At 42.0% G+C, this 14168-nt stretch overlaps 1 protein-coding gene across 4 annotated transcripts in view; it reads left to right on the top strand.

The window, feature by feature from the left end:
- The window catches only part of STAC2 (SH3 and cysteine rich domain 2), a 54800-nt gene extending 41821 nt beyond the window's left edge, over window positions 1-12979 (top strand). For all 4 annotated transcript variants that reach the window (XM_073004213.2, XM_073004212.2, XM_073004211.2 and 1 more), the window contains exons 8-11: window positions 160-257; window positions 666-717; window positions 5056-5193; window positions 7805-12979. In XM_073004213.2, the coding sequence (XP_072860314.2) occupies window positions 160-257; window positions 666-717; window positions 5056-5193; window positions 7805-7909 (393 nt within the window). In that variant the 3' untranslated portion in view covers window positions 7910-12979. The remainder of the gene's footprint in view (window positions 1-159; window positions 258-665; window positions 718-5055; window positions 5194-7804) is intronic.
- Window positions 12980-14168: the final 1189 nt, after the last annotated feature.

Below are 14168 nucleotides of genomic sequence, written 5' to 3'. Positions count from 1 at the left end.
ACTGGGGCTTATTTTTGGGGTAGGGCTTATATTACGAGCATCCTGAAAAATCATACTAGGGCTTATTTTTCAGGTTAGGTCTTATTTTTGGGGAAACAGGGTAATAGGCTGGAATGAAGTTTCTAAAGTCTTTCCCCCTTTTTTTCCTATTCCTAACAGTCAGCCCGGGGCTCCATCCGCAAGGAGATCTCACCCATGTATTCCTATGTAGCTCTCTACAAGTTTATGCCTCAAGAGAACAATGATCTACCCCTGAAGTAAGTGCACCCGATGCCCCATCTTGCCAAATCATTGCTTCAGAGCATGAGGTACAAGCTGGCAAATCCTTGGACGGTGTGCCCGCTCACCCTTGAGAATGTTCTGGTTACTCTGAAGGGAACTAATGTCTCTGATGCACGTGCAGAAACACCTAGAATTTGAAGATATTCATGAATTCTCGGCAGCCTCCCATGGTTGCTGTTAAGATGATTAAGAAGGCAATATAAGCATTGCTCAGGAAAAAGTTCAATTTCATTGCTAATTACTGAAGTGATGTGGGTTGGTGGGCATTCTTCTAGCTGGTGGGTGACAGTTACCCCCTCCTAACATCCTCTCCACCCCCTGCACCCAGTCTCCAAAATGCCAGTTGCAAACTGAGATAAATAAGACCTTCTCCATCCCTGTAGGCCTGGAGATCGAATTATGCTGGTGGATGACTCCAATGAAGACTGGTGGAAGGTGAGTGGAAACAGGACATTTTATTTGCTGCCTGAAGTGTTGATTTGCAAACCTGCTTTGAGACCTCTTTTGTGGAAAGCATATTATAAATTTCAAAAATATGTAGAGTCATAGAGTCAGAGAGTTGGAAGAGACCACTGAGGCCATCCAGTCCAACCCCCTGCAATACAGGAACATCCATCAAAGTACTCCCAACCGATGACCATCCAGCCTCTGCTTAAAAACCTCCAAAGAAGGAGACTCCACCACCCTTTGAGGCAGCCTATTCCACCGCTGGACAGCTCTGACTGTCAGGAAGTTCTTCCTAATGTTCAGATGGAATCTCTTTTCCTGTAGTTTGAAACCATTGCTCCGTGTCCTAGTCTCTGGAGCCCTGGAAAACAAACCAGTCCCTTCTTCAACATGACATCCTTTCAAATATTTAAACATGGCCATCATGTCCCCTCTTAACTTTGTTTTTGTAAGGCTAAACATTCCCAATTCCCTAAGCCGCTCCTCGTAGGACACTGCTTCCAGACCTTTAACCATTTTAGTTGCCCTCCTCTGGATACGTTCCAGGTTGTCAGCATCCTTTTTGAATTCAGGTGCCCGGAACTGGACACAATACTCCAGGTGAGGTCTGACCAAAGCAGAATAGAGTGCTACTATCACTTCCCTTGATCTAGACACTATACTCCTATTGATACAACCAAGAATTGCATTGGCTTTCTTGGCAGCCACATAACACTGCTGACTCATGTTCAGCTTGTGGTCTACCAAGACTCCTAGATAACTTTCACAGGTACTGTTGTCTAGCCAGGTGCCTTCCATCCTATATATGTGCAGTTCATTTTTTCTGCTTAGCTGTAGGACCTTACATTTCTTACTGTTGAAATTCATTTTGTTAGTTTTGGCCGAGGACTCTAATCTGTCACGGTCATTTTGAATTATAATCCTGTCCTCTGGGGAATTACCCTGTTTCCCCAAAAATAAGACAGGGTCTTATATTATTTTTTGCTCCAAAAAAGCATTAGGGCTTATTTTCAGGGAATGTCTTATTTTTTTTTATTTACAACAATCTATATTTATTCAAATACATTTATGTCATCTTCTTCTGGTTGCTGCACAATGGTGGAGGGCGGGGTTTCACTTAACTAGGGCTTAGTTTTGGGGTAGGGCTTATATCATGAGCATCCTGAAAAATCCTACTAGGGCTTATTTTCCGATTAGGTCTTATTTTAGGGGAAATGGGGTAGCAACCCCCGCCAATTTGGTAATCTGCCAATTTAATCAACATACTCTGTATTCCTTCATTCAAGTCATTTATAAAGATGTTGAATAACTTGGGACCCAGAACAGAACCTTGGGGCTCCCTACTAGTCACCTCTTTCCAGGATGAAGGGGAGCCATTTGTGATCACCCTTTGGGTTCGGTCAGTCAACCAATTACAGGTAGATAACATCCCAGAGAGATAGAGGTTGACTTTGTGACTCTTGGCCATCTTGGTGATGTTATGTCTTCTGAGCAAACCCTTTCTTGGCTTCTGGACCTGGTCACTTCCAGTCAGACATTCATGTCTTTGCATTATATGTTCGTTCCCATGCATTCTTATATTACCACCCATTATTTGGTGTCTTCTAGATGTGTTGGATCACTAACTCTTAGCCAGGTGAAAATTGTAGTCTAATATATCTGTAGTAAGGGAAGGTTATATACTAACGGGCCTACTACACCTGCACACAACACCATTCTCTTGCCTCGTTCATGTGTGCAAGTTACACTCTCCCCCTCTTCCATTTGGTATTCTTTCTCACACCTGTGCACTTTCATGCACACACCTAGATGCACATGCACAGACACACTCTGTCGGCCCTCAAGGAAAAAGCTTTGGCCTCTGAGCCAGTTAGTCACACATCTGGTTACTTGTCCCTGTTGCCATAGCAACGAGGCTGATTCCAAGAGCATCCTTCACAGTTCCAAAGCTTTCCGTCTGCCCAGAGAGACACATAAAGAGTCAGAGGACAGAGCAAATAAGACAGAACCTTGCACCTTGTTACCTTTTTTTTTGCCATTCCAAGATAAGCTCATGGAGGCATTTAATTTTCAACATTATCTGATGCTGCTCTTGCTTTTTAACACCAAGTGATGTTGGAAAGCAAAAGAGCTATTGTATTGTTGAGGATAGGAGGTGAAATGCTGGTATTTTGCTTGAAATGCTGAGTCTCAGCCTTGAAGTAATTGCGTAGGAGAATGTGCCTCTGATCATATGGAAGTTTCTTTTCCTTCAGCCCTGAGGCAACCCTAAGCAACCTATACACAGTTAGAAAGTGTAGGCTTGCAGGTTTGACTGGGTATTGTGCCTGGTTCCCGCCCCCCAAATTAAACATAAATAAATAGCAAGGGATAATAAAAAGCAATCTGAAAAGTATTTGTTTGAAAAGAAAGAACACATAGGTTCACATAACATCCATTTGTCTGGCTTTTGGAAATTAAGCATTATGCCTAAGGGGTCAGAGGTTGCAATAAAAAGCAAATTCCACTGAGGAATCCAGTCAGATATTTCCCTCCTTAAGAATATTACTGTCAGTCTACTCAAGACCATTTGCATCAATCTCAGTGCATCCAAACCACTAGCATCTGACTATGACAAAACCTCAGAAAATCTTCCTCTAAACAGAGGAATAACCTTATGAGGTTCAAAGGCAGAATTTTAAGGAGCACCTGCTCTAAGTTATCAAGGAGGTTTTCCTCTACTGTCTTTTGTTGTATAAAATCAAGTGTGAGAGGCAGCCGTCTTATTGTTTTATGAACATAGATGTGTATTCATAGCCTTTCAAGGGCCTCTCTCTAGGACTCCATTCAAACAATAACACACAATTTTAACACAATAAAAATGAGAACAGTAAAACCACTACAAACACAAAGTAAAGAAATAGCTGACAAAGTTAGTGTACAAATAAAATCTATCCAAAGTCTGGTGAAATAAAAATGGTCTTTCCTGCCCATCTAAAATATATCAACAAAGGTGTAATTAGTGACTGAAATCCTATTGTGCATCTCCACATGCCTACAACGGGCATGTGTCCCTGATTATAGACTTCCTTTGGTGATTTTGGGATGCATGTGACTTCACTGCATTTTGTATGAGTCATGTACACTCCAAAATTGCCTTTAACCAAGTGCAATTTCCCCCTAAGAATGAGGTCATCTCTGTTTTTCACACAGGGGGTACGCAACAGGATTTCAGCCAATGTGTGCACTTATATTCAAATGTGAGGCAGAGATGGCTAAAGTGCAGTCTGTGAATTATTTTTTAATGCTAAGCATCCAAGTTAGAATCCTGAACGTTATATACTTCCATATATAGATTTTCATTAGAAGAGTAATTTCTAGGGAAAGATGGTTGATCACACGGGCTTCTTTCCAGCCAATTTTGTGCAGCAAGTTTGTCCAGGTGAGAGAGTCCGGGGATGCTGCAGGACTTTTCATGGCAACCAGAAGAAAGAAGCAATTGAAAAATAGGATAGCAAAATACTTGTATATACAGAGTGTTGGTAGCCTTGCTGATGAATGTAGCTTTAACCTCCTGTCTTACTATAGGAATCATACATCTGGTTTTTTCCCTGATTAATCAGAACTTTAATGCGGCTTTTAAACTAACACCTTGGCATGTACTCCAAGAGGAAACTCATGGAGGCAGCCACCTAAGGTGACAGATGCTGAGAGGAAGTCTGGAAAGTGCCAGCCTTCCCAGCTGTTCCTGCTGAACCTCTTCATTATCTTTTTCTCTTAAAAGGACAGAGCTTTGTGTGCCATACAGCTTTGTCCTCATTTCCTAAATCATCCTGCTGGTGTCTGGCTGGATAGCTCAGTGGTTTAAGTATCTGGCTGTGGAGCTAGAGGTTGGGAGTTCAGTTCCCCACTGTGCCTCCTGCAATAAGAGCCAGCCTGTGTGGCCTTGGGCCATCTGCGCAGTCCCAGGACACCCCCAGAAGAAGGGAATGGTAGACCACGTATGTGTCTTCTGTACCTGGAAAACCCTGAAAAGGGTCACCATAACTCAGAATTGACTTGACAGTGCATCATCATCATCATCATCATCATCATCATCATCATCATTATTAGTATTAGTATTAGTATTAGTATTAGTATTAGTATTAGTATTATTAAAAATCATGACTGCTTTTTACTTCCCTGGCGATTTTAGGTGATATTTTTGAACTGTGGTTATTGTCACTTATTTTTTATAAGGAATTTTAATACTCTTAATGTGCAAACCACATTACGCTTAAAATTGTACACAGATGCAATTAATGAGGTGAACAATGGCTTGTTATTTTTTTTGTTTTAATTTTCTAGGGGAAGATGGGCGATCGCATGGGCTTCTTCCCAGCCAATTTTGTACAGCGGGTTCGTCCAGGTGAAACAGTCTGGAGATGTGGCAAGACTTTCTATGGCAATAAGGAGCAAGGGCAGCTCAGTCTTAAGGAAAACCAGGTAGGAGCCAACACCCCACATGGCAGGGGTGGGGCAGGGGTGGGCAACTCTAATCCACAACTCTATGGTTTTCAGCCAAAGATTAAAAGCCCCTGCTGTCAAACCGTTCAGACCTCTGGCGGAAACACCCTGTTTTTCCCTTTGCAGCTGCTGAGTAGAAGGAGTGTCAGAAAGAGAGAGATATTAAAAAATAGCATGACAGAAGAAGAAAGAAGAGATAGCCATGTCCACATTAATATATGGTTCAAAGGGCTATTAGTAAGGAAATATATGTACCCTCAAGAACAACATCAAATGTTCCTTATTTCTACTGTACATGTTCTCTGTGCCTTTAAGGAATTTATGCATTAGATAGCTGAAAATTCCAAGCATCACTTAAAAAAAAAATTAAAGTGAGTTTCTAGTTTTTGTTGTTTTAATTAAAATTCCCATGGATCTCATTTTCACTCTTAAGCATACTTTGTTGTACTTGAACTCCAGGAGGCAGTGGAAGACAGGAGGGCCTGGCATGCTCTGGTCCATGGGGTCACGAAGAGTCAGACACGACTAAATAACTAAACAACAACAACAACATGTGATCACTGTCTCCCAAGTCAGAGTCATATGACTAAATTGGCTTGGAAAGTGGTCTGTTTACATGATCTGATATGCTGGCTTGACAACACTATTTTCACATCTTTGGCTTGTACTCTGTTGCTAGCAAAGTACTGGTGTGGTTGCCTTGCTTGTTTTGAAAAGAGAGCATTACCATTCCATTCCATATTTATTTATTTGTTTCATTGTATTTAATTTTTCATTAGCATTTATTTTAAAGCCAAGCAAACAACAATATGAAGAATGCATCAGCTTAAACACAGTCAGTTGTAATTATTTCAAACTAGGCAACATGAGAGAACTGCTAGTGTATCACAGAACAAACAAACAAAGAACAAAGCAACCCCCCCCCCAAAAAAAAATTAAAACAAAGATCCTGTGCCTACTAACAGAAGAGGCCGTCTAATACCAACAGATCAGAAAAGTTGGCTTTTTGAGTACAGCTCTTGGAAGACCAGTATTCGCATGATCAGTGACAATGCTGATTGGGGTATTCTGCAATCATAGTATGAAAAAAGTGACTTTTCTTATCTCTGCCGATACATCTCTGGATGAATCACATCTGCCACCTTTACTCTTTCCAATAAGCCTCTGGGGCCATGTGTCCCCTGGCTTTGACTGGAATATTATTCACATCTAAGACCCCCAAACAATTACAGTCCCACAAATATATAGCAAAGCAAAGCGTGCTGCTTAGCCGCTCAGAGTGGTATAAATATACCAGATGGGCGGGATATAAATCAAATAAATAAATAAATAAATATACCGCCCCATAGTGCTTCAAGCACTCTCTGTGCAGTTTACAAGTTAATTATGCAGGCTACACATTGCCCCTCCCCCGCGAGCTGGGGGGTTCAATCCCAGGTAGCCGGCTCATGCTTGACTCAGCCTTCTATCCTTCCGAGGTCAGTAAAATGAATACCCAGCTCTCTGGGGGGGGGCAATGTGTAGCCTGCGTAATTAACTTGTAATGAATATCCAGCTCGCTGGGGGGGGGGTAATGCGTAGCCTGCATAATTAACTTGTAAACCGCCCAGAGAGTGCTCGAAGCACTATGGGGTGGTATATAAGCAGCACACTTTGCTTTTTTGCTTTTTATTCCTCTGGCTTTTCAGGGAGGGTAACACAACTTGGTGAAGTGATCCATCTCCTCACAGTGTACAGCATCATTAGTGACTTATATCCTGCCTCACAGACATATTAGTGCTATTGGCGATATCAGTTCATGTCCTTGTGGCACATAGGATACTTTCCCTTTCACCCTAGTCATGACATTAGAGCCGTCATTAAATCTGCTGCGGGAACCATGAACTGGATATTCATGTATTACACTCCCAACAGGAATTCACATCCTCAAGTGGTTATCACTGTAGCATTTGAATCTAACCCTCTGTGCATTCCAAGTTCCCTTCCCTCTTGGACTAACATAGACCCGCTAATGATTTACTGGGAGGCACTTGATTTGTCTGGCTGATACGCCAGCATCTGATCCCAGTGGGCCCTGTGCCAGCCGACATAATTCTTTCTGTGCATCTTAATACATTTCAAGCAAACAAATTTAAACTAATCTCAGGCACGTACGAGGCAGAATGTCTAGGCACAAATTTTAAAAAGGAAATGAGATCCAGTAAATTTGGATGCAAATCAGGAGAGGGGCACTTGGTGGATGGGTGAGGGGGAAACGGGGGGGAAGCAAAATTCATGAGCCTCCAGAGCTAGGTGACAGTCAGCCCTGCTATTTGGCAAAAGGAGGCAGGAACTGGGCTGCAGCTGATTTTTTCTTATTTTTTTTTTGGGCAGGCAAATGCTATCATTTAGTGATTTTCTAGTAAATCACCTAAATAATTTGATCAACCTTGGACTGCAGAGGAGTTTCTGGATGTATATAGTAAATGAGAAGGGACTTGTTCTGCCTCTATGCTACAGATGCTCATGTGACTAGAGTTTTTCTTTTGTGGTGGGTGTATCTTCGGATCTTTTTGGTAATGTTCTGCTCCTCATCTCCTGTTCCTCCCAGATCTGTGTTGGTGTGGGGAAGACCAATGAGAGCGATGGTTTCATCAAGGTGACAAGTGGCAAAAAGCGGGGGCTGGTGCCTGCTGACATACTCACAGAAATCTGAAGATAGACTAAAAAGAACTCAAGCAAGATGAAAAAGTAGAAAGAGAGATCAACAACAGGTGGGGGGCAGCCCTGCCTTAAGCTCTAGTCTATCCCATACCTGAGCATCTGGCTAGTTAATCACTCTTTCACGGAATCTTCTGGATGGATTGAGGATAGCATTGATTTGAAGGATGGAAGAAGGAAGAGGGGATCGGTTTGAGTACCATCTTCTTTGTGGTGCTCCTGGTTCTATCTAGTCAGGACTGGAAATTTACCTCCAGTCTGGGTTTTTTTCCACATCACTCCCTCTGAAGGTTTTCTTTTTGCTGACAGCTGTGTGGCATAAAGTGTGCGAGGGAGCTTTCCACATCGCTGTGATTCGCCCACACCCACTCTTGTCTTTGGGTCACGCTTCCACAGCAACAGATGCCAACTGATGTCAACCAGCCTTACCCTACAGGCCTTTCTTTATATCTTGGCATAGTGCGCTGTCCTCAGCCCGATGATAATTCTGTGTCGCATGCGTACCACGTGGAAATACGATGTCGTTTTCTGGCCAAAGAGGCCAAGCTGGTGTGTTGTGTCCTTCTGTCTGTGTATTAGAGTACCCTCGAGGTTCTCTCTGTGTCCGTATGTGTGTGTGTGTGTGTGGTTGTTGCTCAGGGTTGGTACAACCCCTTGCCAAAGACAAAAAGAGGCAAAACAACTGTTCATAGCTTCTAAGCCGTCGTTGACTAAGAATCTCATCATAGAGCCTGTTCCACAGTTAACTCCTAGAAAGCTAACCATTCTGTGATTTCTCTGTTTCCCGCCTCCTCCTTGATGCGAGATTCAGGCTCTTCCCTGATCACTATTTTGCCCTTCCTGCATGTGGTGGCTTACCACCACCACCACCACATAACTGACAGCAGTGTGGACATTTTCTCAGGGATCTTCCTCAGCCAGACAGATTTTGGGAACTAAGCTGAGATTGTTACTGTGTCACTCCCAAGAGGAACTGAAAGACCCTGCTCATCTCTCACCTGTTCTCACTTCCCTGGCATGCTTCCAGCATCTGTAGATATATTTTTATAGTGGGGAAAAAAAGAGTGAGACTTCAGCTTTGGAGGCAGGACTGTCGTCCGTGTATCAGCAGCATGAATGAGCTGGTATTTCCCTCAGTGGATTGGATGGTTAAGAAAAGGACATCCTTGCTGAGAACCGCACGTCCACAATGACATCAAACAGAAGACAAGACCTGCTGGATCTGACCAAAAGACTATTTAGTCCAGTACTCCAGTCCCACAGGGGTGAGCTCTCAGCTTGGACATGAATGTGGTATCAACCTCTCAGTGTATGCAGAGATTGACAGGGCCTGGAAATATGGCTAAAATCCTGTTGCCAGGTTGCACAAATGTTGTAACTTTTAGAGACAAATTAACGTAAGCTAAGAAATCTCCACAGAGTGTATTTGTGGCACGCAACTCAGGAGGGCAACAGAGAATGTCTTTGGAGATTCCTTAACTTATGAAAATTTACTTCCAGAGCTTGCGTAACTACACAACAGGATTTTTAGCCATTAAATTTTTGTATTACAGTTCTCAGAACCTCCTCACAAACAGGAGGATCCTGGGAGTTTTAACCCCCCCCCCAAAAGAAATTATTCCAAACTCTGGTTTGTACACAGCACAGGCATACATAAAGCATTTGCCTGAGTAAACATTGCATGTATGAAATATATTCAGTATGTGTGCTAGCCTATTCACACAATGAACCTTATCATAATTACACAAAAACTATACAGTATGCAAATGATCCAGTGCACATGGTAAGTGGAGTCAGCTGTGATAACTGTGCATGGGAAGTAAGTGAGCACTTTGCCTGCCTCCCACATGACATAAAGATCAGGCATTTTCCCCCCCATCTTACAGCCTGCCTGTTTCTTCAAGACAGGCATTTCTTTCCTTCCAGGAAATAAGGTGTTTTATTTTTTTAAAAGGCTCTTCCCTGTCATCAATGAGTCCCACAGGGAGCTAAAAAGACATTACAAGTTTTACGGTCTGAAACATAATTCATCAGTGAATTCAGAAAAGGGTTCTATTTGCATCAGCATCTTCTCTGTTTCAAAATTCATCACAACCTAGAAAGCAGGAAATGTTCAGCTACAGTTTATGTACAGCTCAGATTGTTACTGTCTTTGGCACTTCTGTAATGCGGACTACTTTAGAAGCTGCTGTGCATCGATCTGCAAAACAAGAGGTGTGTAAGCTGCCAAAGGCCACATGCTGAATCTGTGGCAAATGTGTGTGATACTGAATCTTCCAAGCTCATTGCTCTTGAACAGCCACTCTCAACAGGGGTTGGAGGGGGGGAAAGCTGGCACATTTGAAGGGAGCCACAGACTGGAAACAATCCTTCACACATCACCTTGTAAGGTTCATTATGCAACTTATACAATCCTGATTTGGTTTATATTTCTTTCATATTGTATTTATGTTTGTGGCCAAAAAAAAAAAAGGTTGAGATTGGCTGCTCTAGAGTCTAGTTTGTGGATCCAAATGGCACTATTCTTAAGAAAATATTTTGACTTTCCGGTTGATCCAATTTAATGTTGTCACATGATACTAGCTTCTTCCTCAGGCAAAAATAGTTAATTTCTTGTATGATAGCTGAAAAATAAGGTTTGCCCCTCTCACTATACAGAACAATTCCTAACTTCATATGGTGATAGCAGGCTTTTACGATGTATGTTCTGAAGTAGCCATTTGTGTACTGTGCTGTGGCCTCTCCCTGTTCCTTGAAGGCAGAGGAAAGGGCCATTTGAAGCATGTCTTGCTCATGTACATGTAGGGTATTCTGTTGTAAGTTTGCACAGGCAGCTTTTTCACCCATGTATTCCTAGAGCATATATGCTTGAATTCATTCTTTTAAGCCTGAAGAATCCACTAGCTTGATCCTTACGCACATCTTCCATATTGGATTTCTGGAAAACTAGATCATGGTCTGCAGATGTGATTGGGTTAACACAGATTAGGACTGGCATGTCATTTCAGGTGTAGTGCTTTTCAATGGGAATGAATTTGCCCATCGCTATTCAAATATAGTTAAATCAAATGAATATGTGAGCTAGCCCCTAGCTTGACACATTTATTTACTGTGCTGCGATTGGCTACGCTGTTAAAACAAATTAAACACACAGTAAGAACTTTTTCAAATGTTAGCATCACCAGACAATGGTATCTATGGGGCAGGAAGAAGGAGGGTAAATTTGACAGATAATTGCAGGGCACTAAACCACCATGAGTGGAATCTTCTCATTTAATATTGTGAGTAGATAAGTTCCCTTATGAAAGAGATCCCATAAACATGTAAGTATCTAAATGATGACTCAGCAGTATGAACAAAAAAGGAAAAATAGCTGTGTTGAACATGTAAGGGAAAAAAATCCCCCAAATCGTATTTGTGTAACAACTTTATGTTAAGGAACAAGGTACAATAATTTGTGCGAGCTTTAAGGATATCCAATTCTTGAAAGCTTGCACACATTTTAGTCCTCTTTCAATTCTCATTTAAGTATTATTATCAATTTTTCTTTTTGGTGCCCAGTCCATAATACATTGTCATAGCTGAATACTACTCTTGCAAGTAGGAGATCAAAACTAATCATGGTTCAGCATGCTTATGTTGATCTTTGAACCATGCTATACAGCAGGGTTTCTCAACCCCGTGGTCCTTGAAAGGACTGGGCTGCCAAGATATATTTTCGAAGGCCAAAGGAACGCACACACATGTATGCATGTGCACACACATACACACACACACAGATGACCGCCACCACCCCTTGGTCCTTGAGAGAATGGTCTTCAACTAAACCAGTCCCTGGTGTCAAAACGGTTGGGGACCACTGCCGTACGACTTACAAAGCAAAATAGAGCAATGTTTTGGTAAACCAAAACCTTAGAAAAATGATCTCAGGATGTGGTGAGATTTTGAATTATTTTCTTTTCATTCTGATATCAGTTTCTGGGAACTTAAGCATAGTCTTGGTGAACACATGTGTTCTCAAGACGTACAATACAACTCCATAACTCTCAGTATATCTGAGAGATGATGCTAACAGTAAGCTAGTGGCAATATTGAGATCTGTCAGTTTGCATAGGCTATAATACTTAATATCTATAACACACGAGCACTTCATGTTCATAATCTCATGAACAGTATAAACAATATGGTGGCTAGATTTTAGCAGAAAGCAGCGCTCAGCTAGCCTCTCCTTCATAAGGTGTATAATGGAACATTGTCTCCAATGAAAGAAGCCTTATTTTGTCCTCTCTCATGCTCATAACCACACTAAATCACATGTTGTTCCAGCTGCTATGCCTCCTGTAAGGTTTTGTTTATGCCTTTCCAAAGGCTTTCTCCAGAGGTGCATAGGAGTTAACTAGAACATACATAAGTGTATTGAAGGGTATGGTGTTTGTTTCACACCCAGAGAGCAATTAAGGACTACTGTATTAAAAACATGAGGAAAACAGTGAGGAGGACAAAGAGATACGCAAATGCTATTTGGCAAGGCATGTTCAATCAATCTATAAATATGGTAGGGTAGACATGGCTGGATCACACATCTGCCATATTAAGGAGAAGGAGAAGCCAAACTCTGAGTGGATAGAGGTGAAATGAGATGTAGACAGAAGGAAACATGATGAGAACTCAATTATCAGGAAATGACAGTCTTCCCCTCTGATAGAAATATTCCTCCTGGTGCATCACAATAACTTTCCCTTTTCCTTCTGCTTCCTCTTCTGAGTTTGGAGCAAGGGGCTGACCTGAGCTTATTGCTGGGTCTCCTGAGCTTGTCATGTCTGTTTGGAGCACACACACACACAAATTATATACAGTATATCCTGATACACTGAGGGCCTAGCACACAGGAATCTCATTTACTGAAGCAATAATGTCTGGGATCTTGCCAGCTCTACTGTTGGAAGGTGGCTTTGTAACACGCATTGTATATGTTGAAGAATGCATGAGATTTTATGAATTTAGATGGCCAAAGACCCCAACTGGAAACAAACATCTGGATTAAATATTATTACAATGCACTGAATATCTTGCTGTTGCGTCTTCCCTATCTTCTGTTTCTTTTTGTCTATATATATAAATATATGTTCTGTGTAAAATTGATTTAGCACAGAGTCTCAAACACAAGAGGTCAGCACCTTCGCCCTGGCTGTTCTTACCAAGCATTCTCTGTGTCTGAAGTTAGCACTTCAGATACTTGGATAAAATAACATATCATTAAAAAGTTGGCTGGATAGTTCAGGGAGCTGGAGCACCTGGATGTTGAGCCAAGGGTCAAGAGTTAAATTCCCCACTGTGACTTATAAGAGATGAATCAGCCTATGTGGTCTTGGGCAAGCCACCAATACAGTATATCCCCAGAAGAAGGGAATATACACTCTATACTTAGATAAACCAGGAAAAGGTTGCATAAGTTGGAATCAACTTGATGACACATAAGTATTAGAATAGTTCAGTGGTTCCTAACCTTGGGTGACCCAGGTGATCTTGGACGGCAGCTCCCAGAAATCCTGGCCAGCACAGCTAGTGGTGAAGGCTTTTGGGTGTTTTAGCTCAAGAACATCTCGGGACCCAAAGTTGGGAGCTACTGGTTTAGTGTATTTGTGTGAGAGACATACAGGCATAGGAAGTGGGAAGGTGTAACCTGACACATCTGAAGGGCATACGTTTGGGGAAATTATAATTTAATCCATGGGGTTTTCAGTTGCTAGGCTGTGACTCACAACTGGCTTTCGTCCTGACCTCAGATTGGTCCCCCCAGGGGCACTTTCACCATTTGCTTTTGGCTTGCTTATTTTTAAATGCTCTTCATAGGAATGGCCCCTGCTTCCTGTGCTAGAAATGGCTTTGAATGGAGAAAAAAAAAACCTTCCAGGCCATTAAAAGCCAGGACATTCATTCCCTACTCTGCAATCAACCTGGTTCTAGAATCCCACAGAGGAATTCAGATTCAGTATGAACTTTAAAGTTCCCAGGCCTCATGTGCTTCCTAAATCTGTGCAACCTATGTCAAAGGGGAGCCATGAGGGGAAATAAGCAATGGCAAGCAAGCAGGACTGTGAACTTTGGACAACATATTCCTCCAACCCAATGGAAATACTTTTAATTTGGCAGCAGTTGGCTTATTCAGTTTGTAAACTAAAATTTATCCAAATTACCCTGATATTGGGTTTGTTGCACTTCTGTGTACCTCTGTAGTGAAAAGGAGTGATGTG

The sequence above is a fragment of the Pogona vitticeps genome, chromosome 6, assembly GCF_051106095.1.
Source record: "Pogona vitticeps strain Pit_001003342236 chromosome 6, PviZW2.1, whole genome shotgun sequence".
In the NCBI taxonomy this organism is placed as follows: Eukaryota; Metazoa; Chordata; class Lepidosauria; order Squamata; family Agamidae; genus Pogona; species Pogona vitticeps.
Note: the sequence above shows the minus strand (reverse complement) of the source record. Positions and strands in the feature narration are given on the sequence as shown.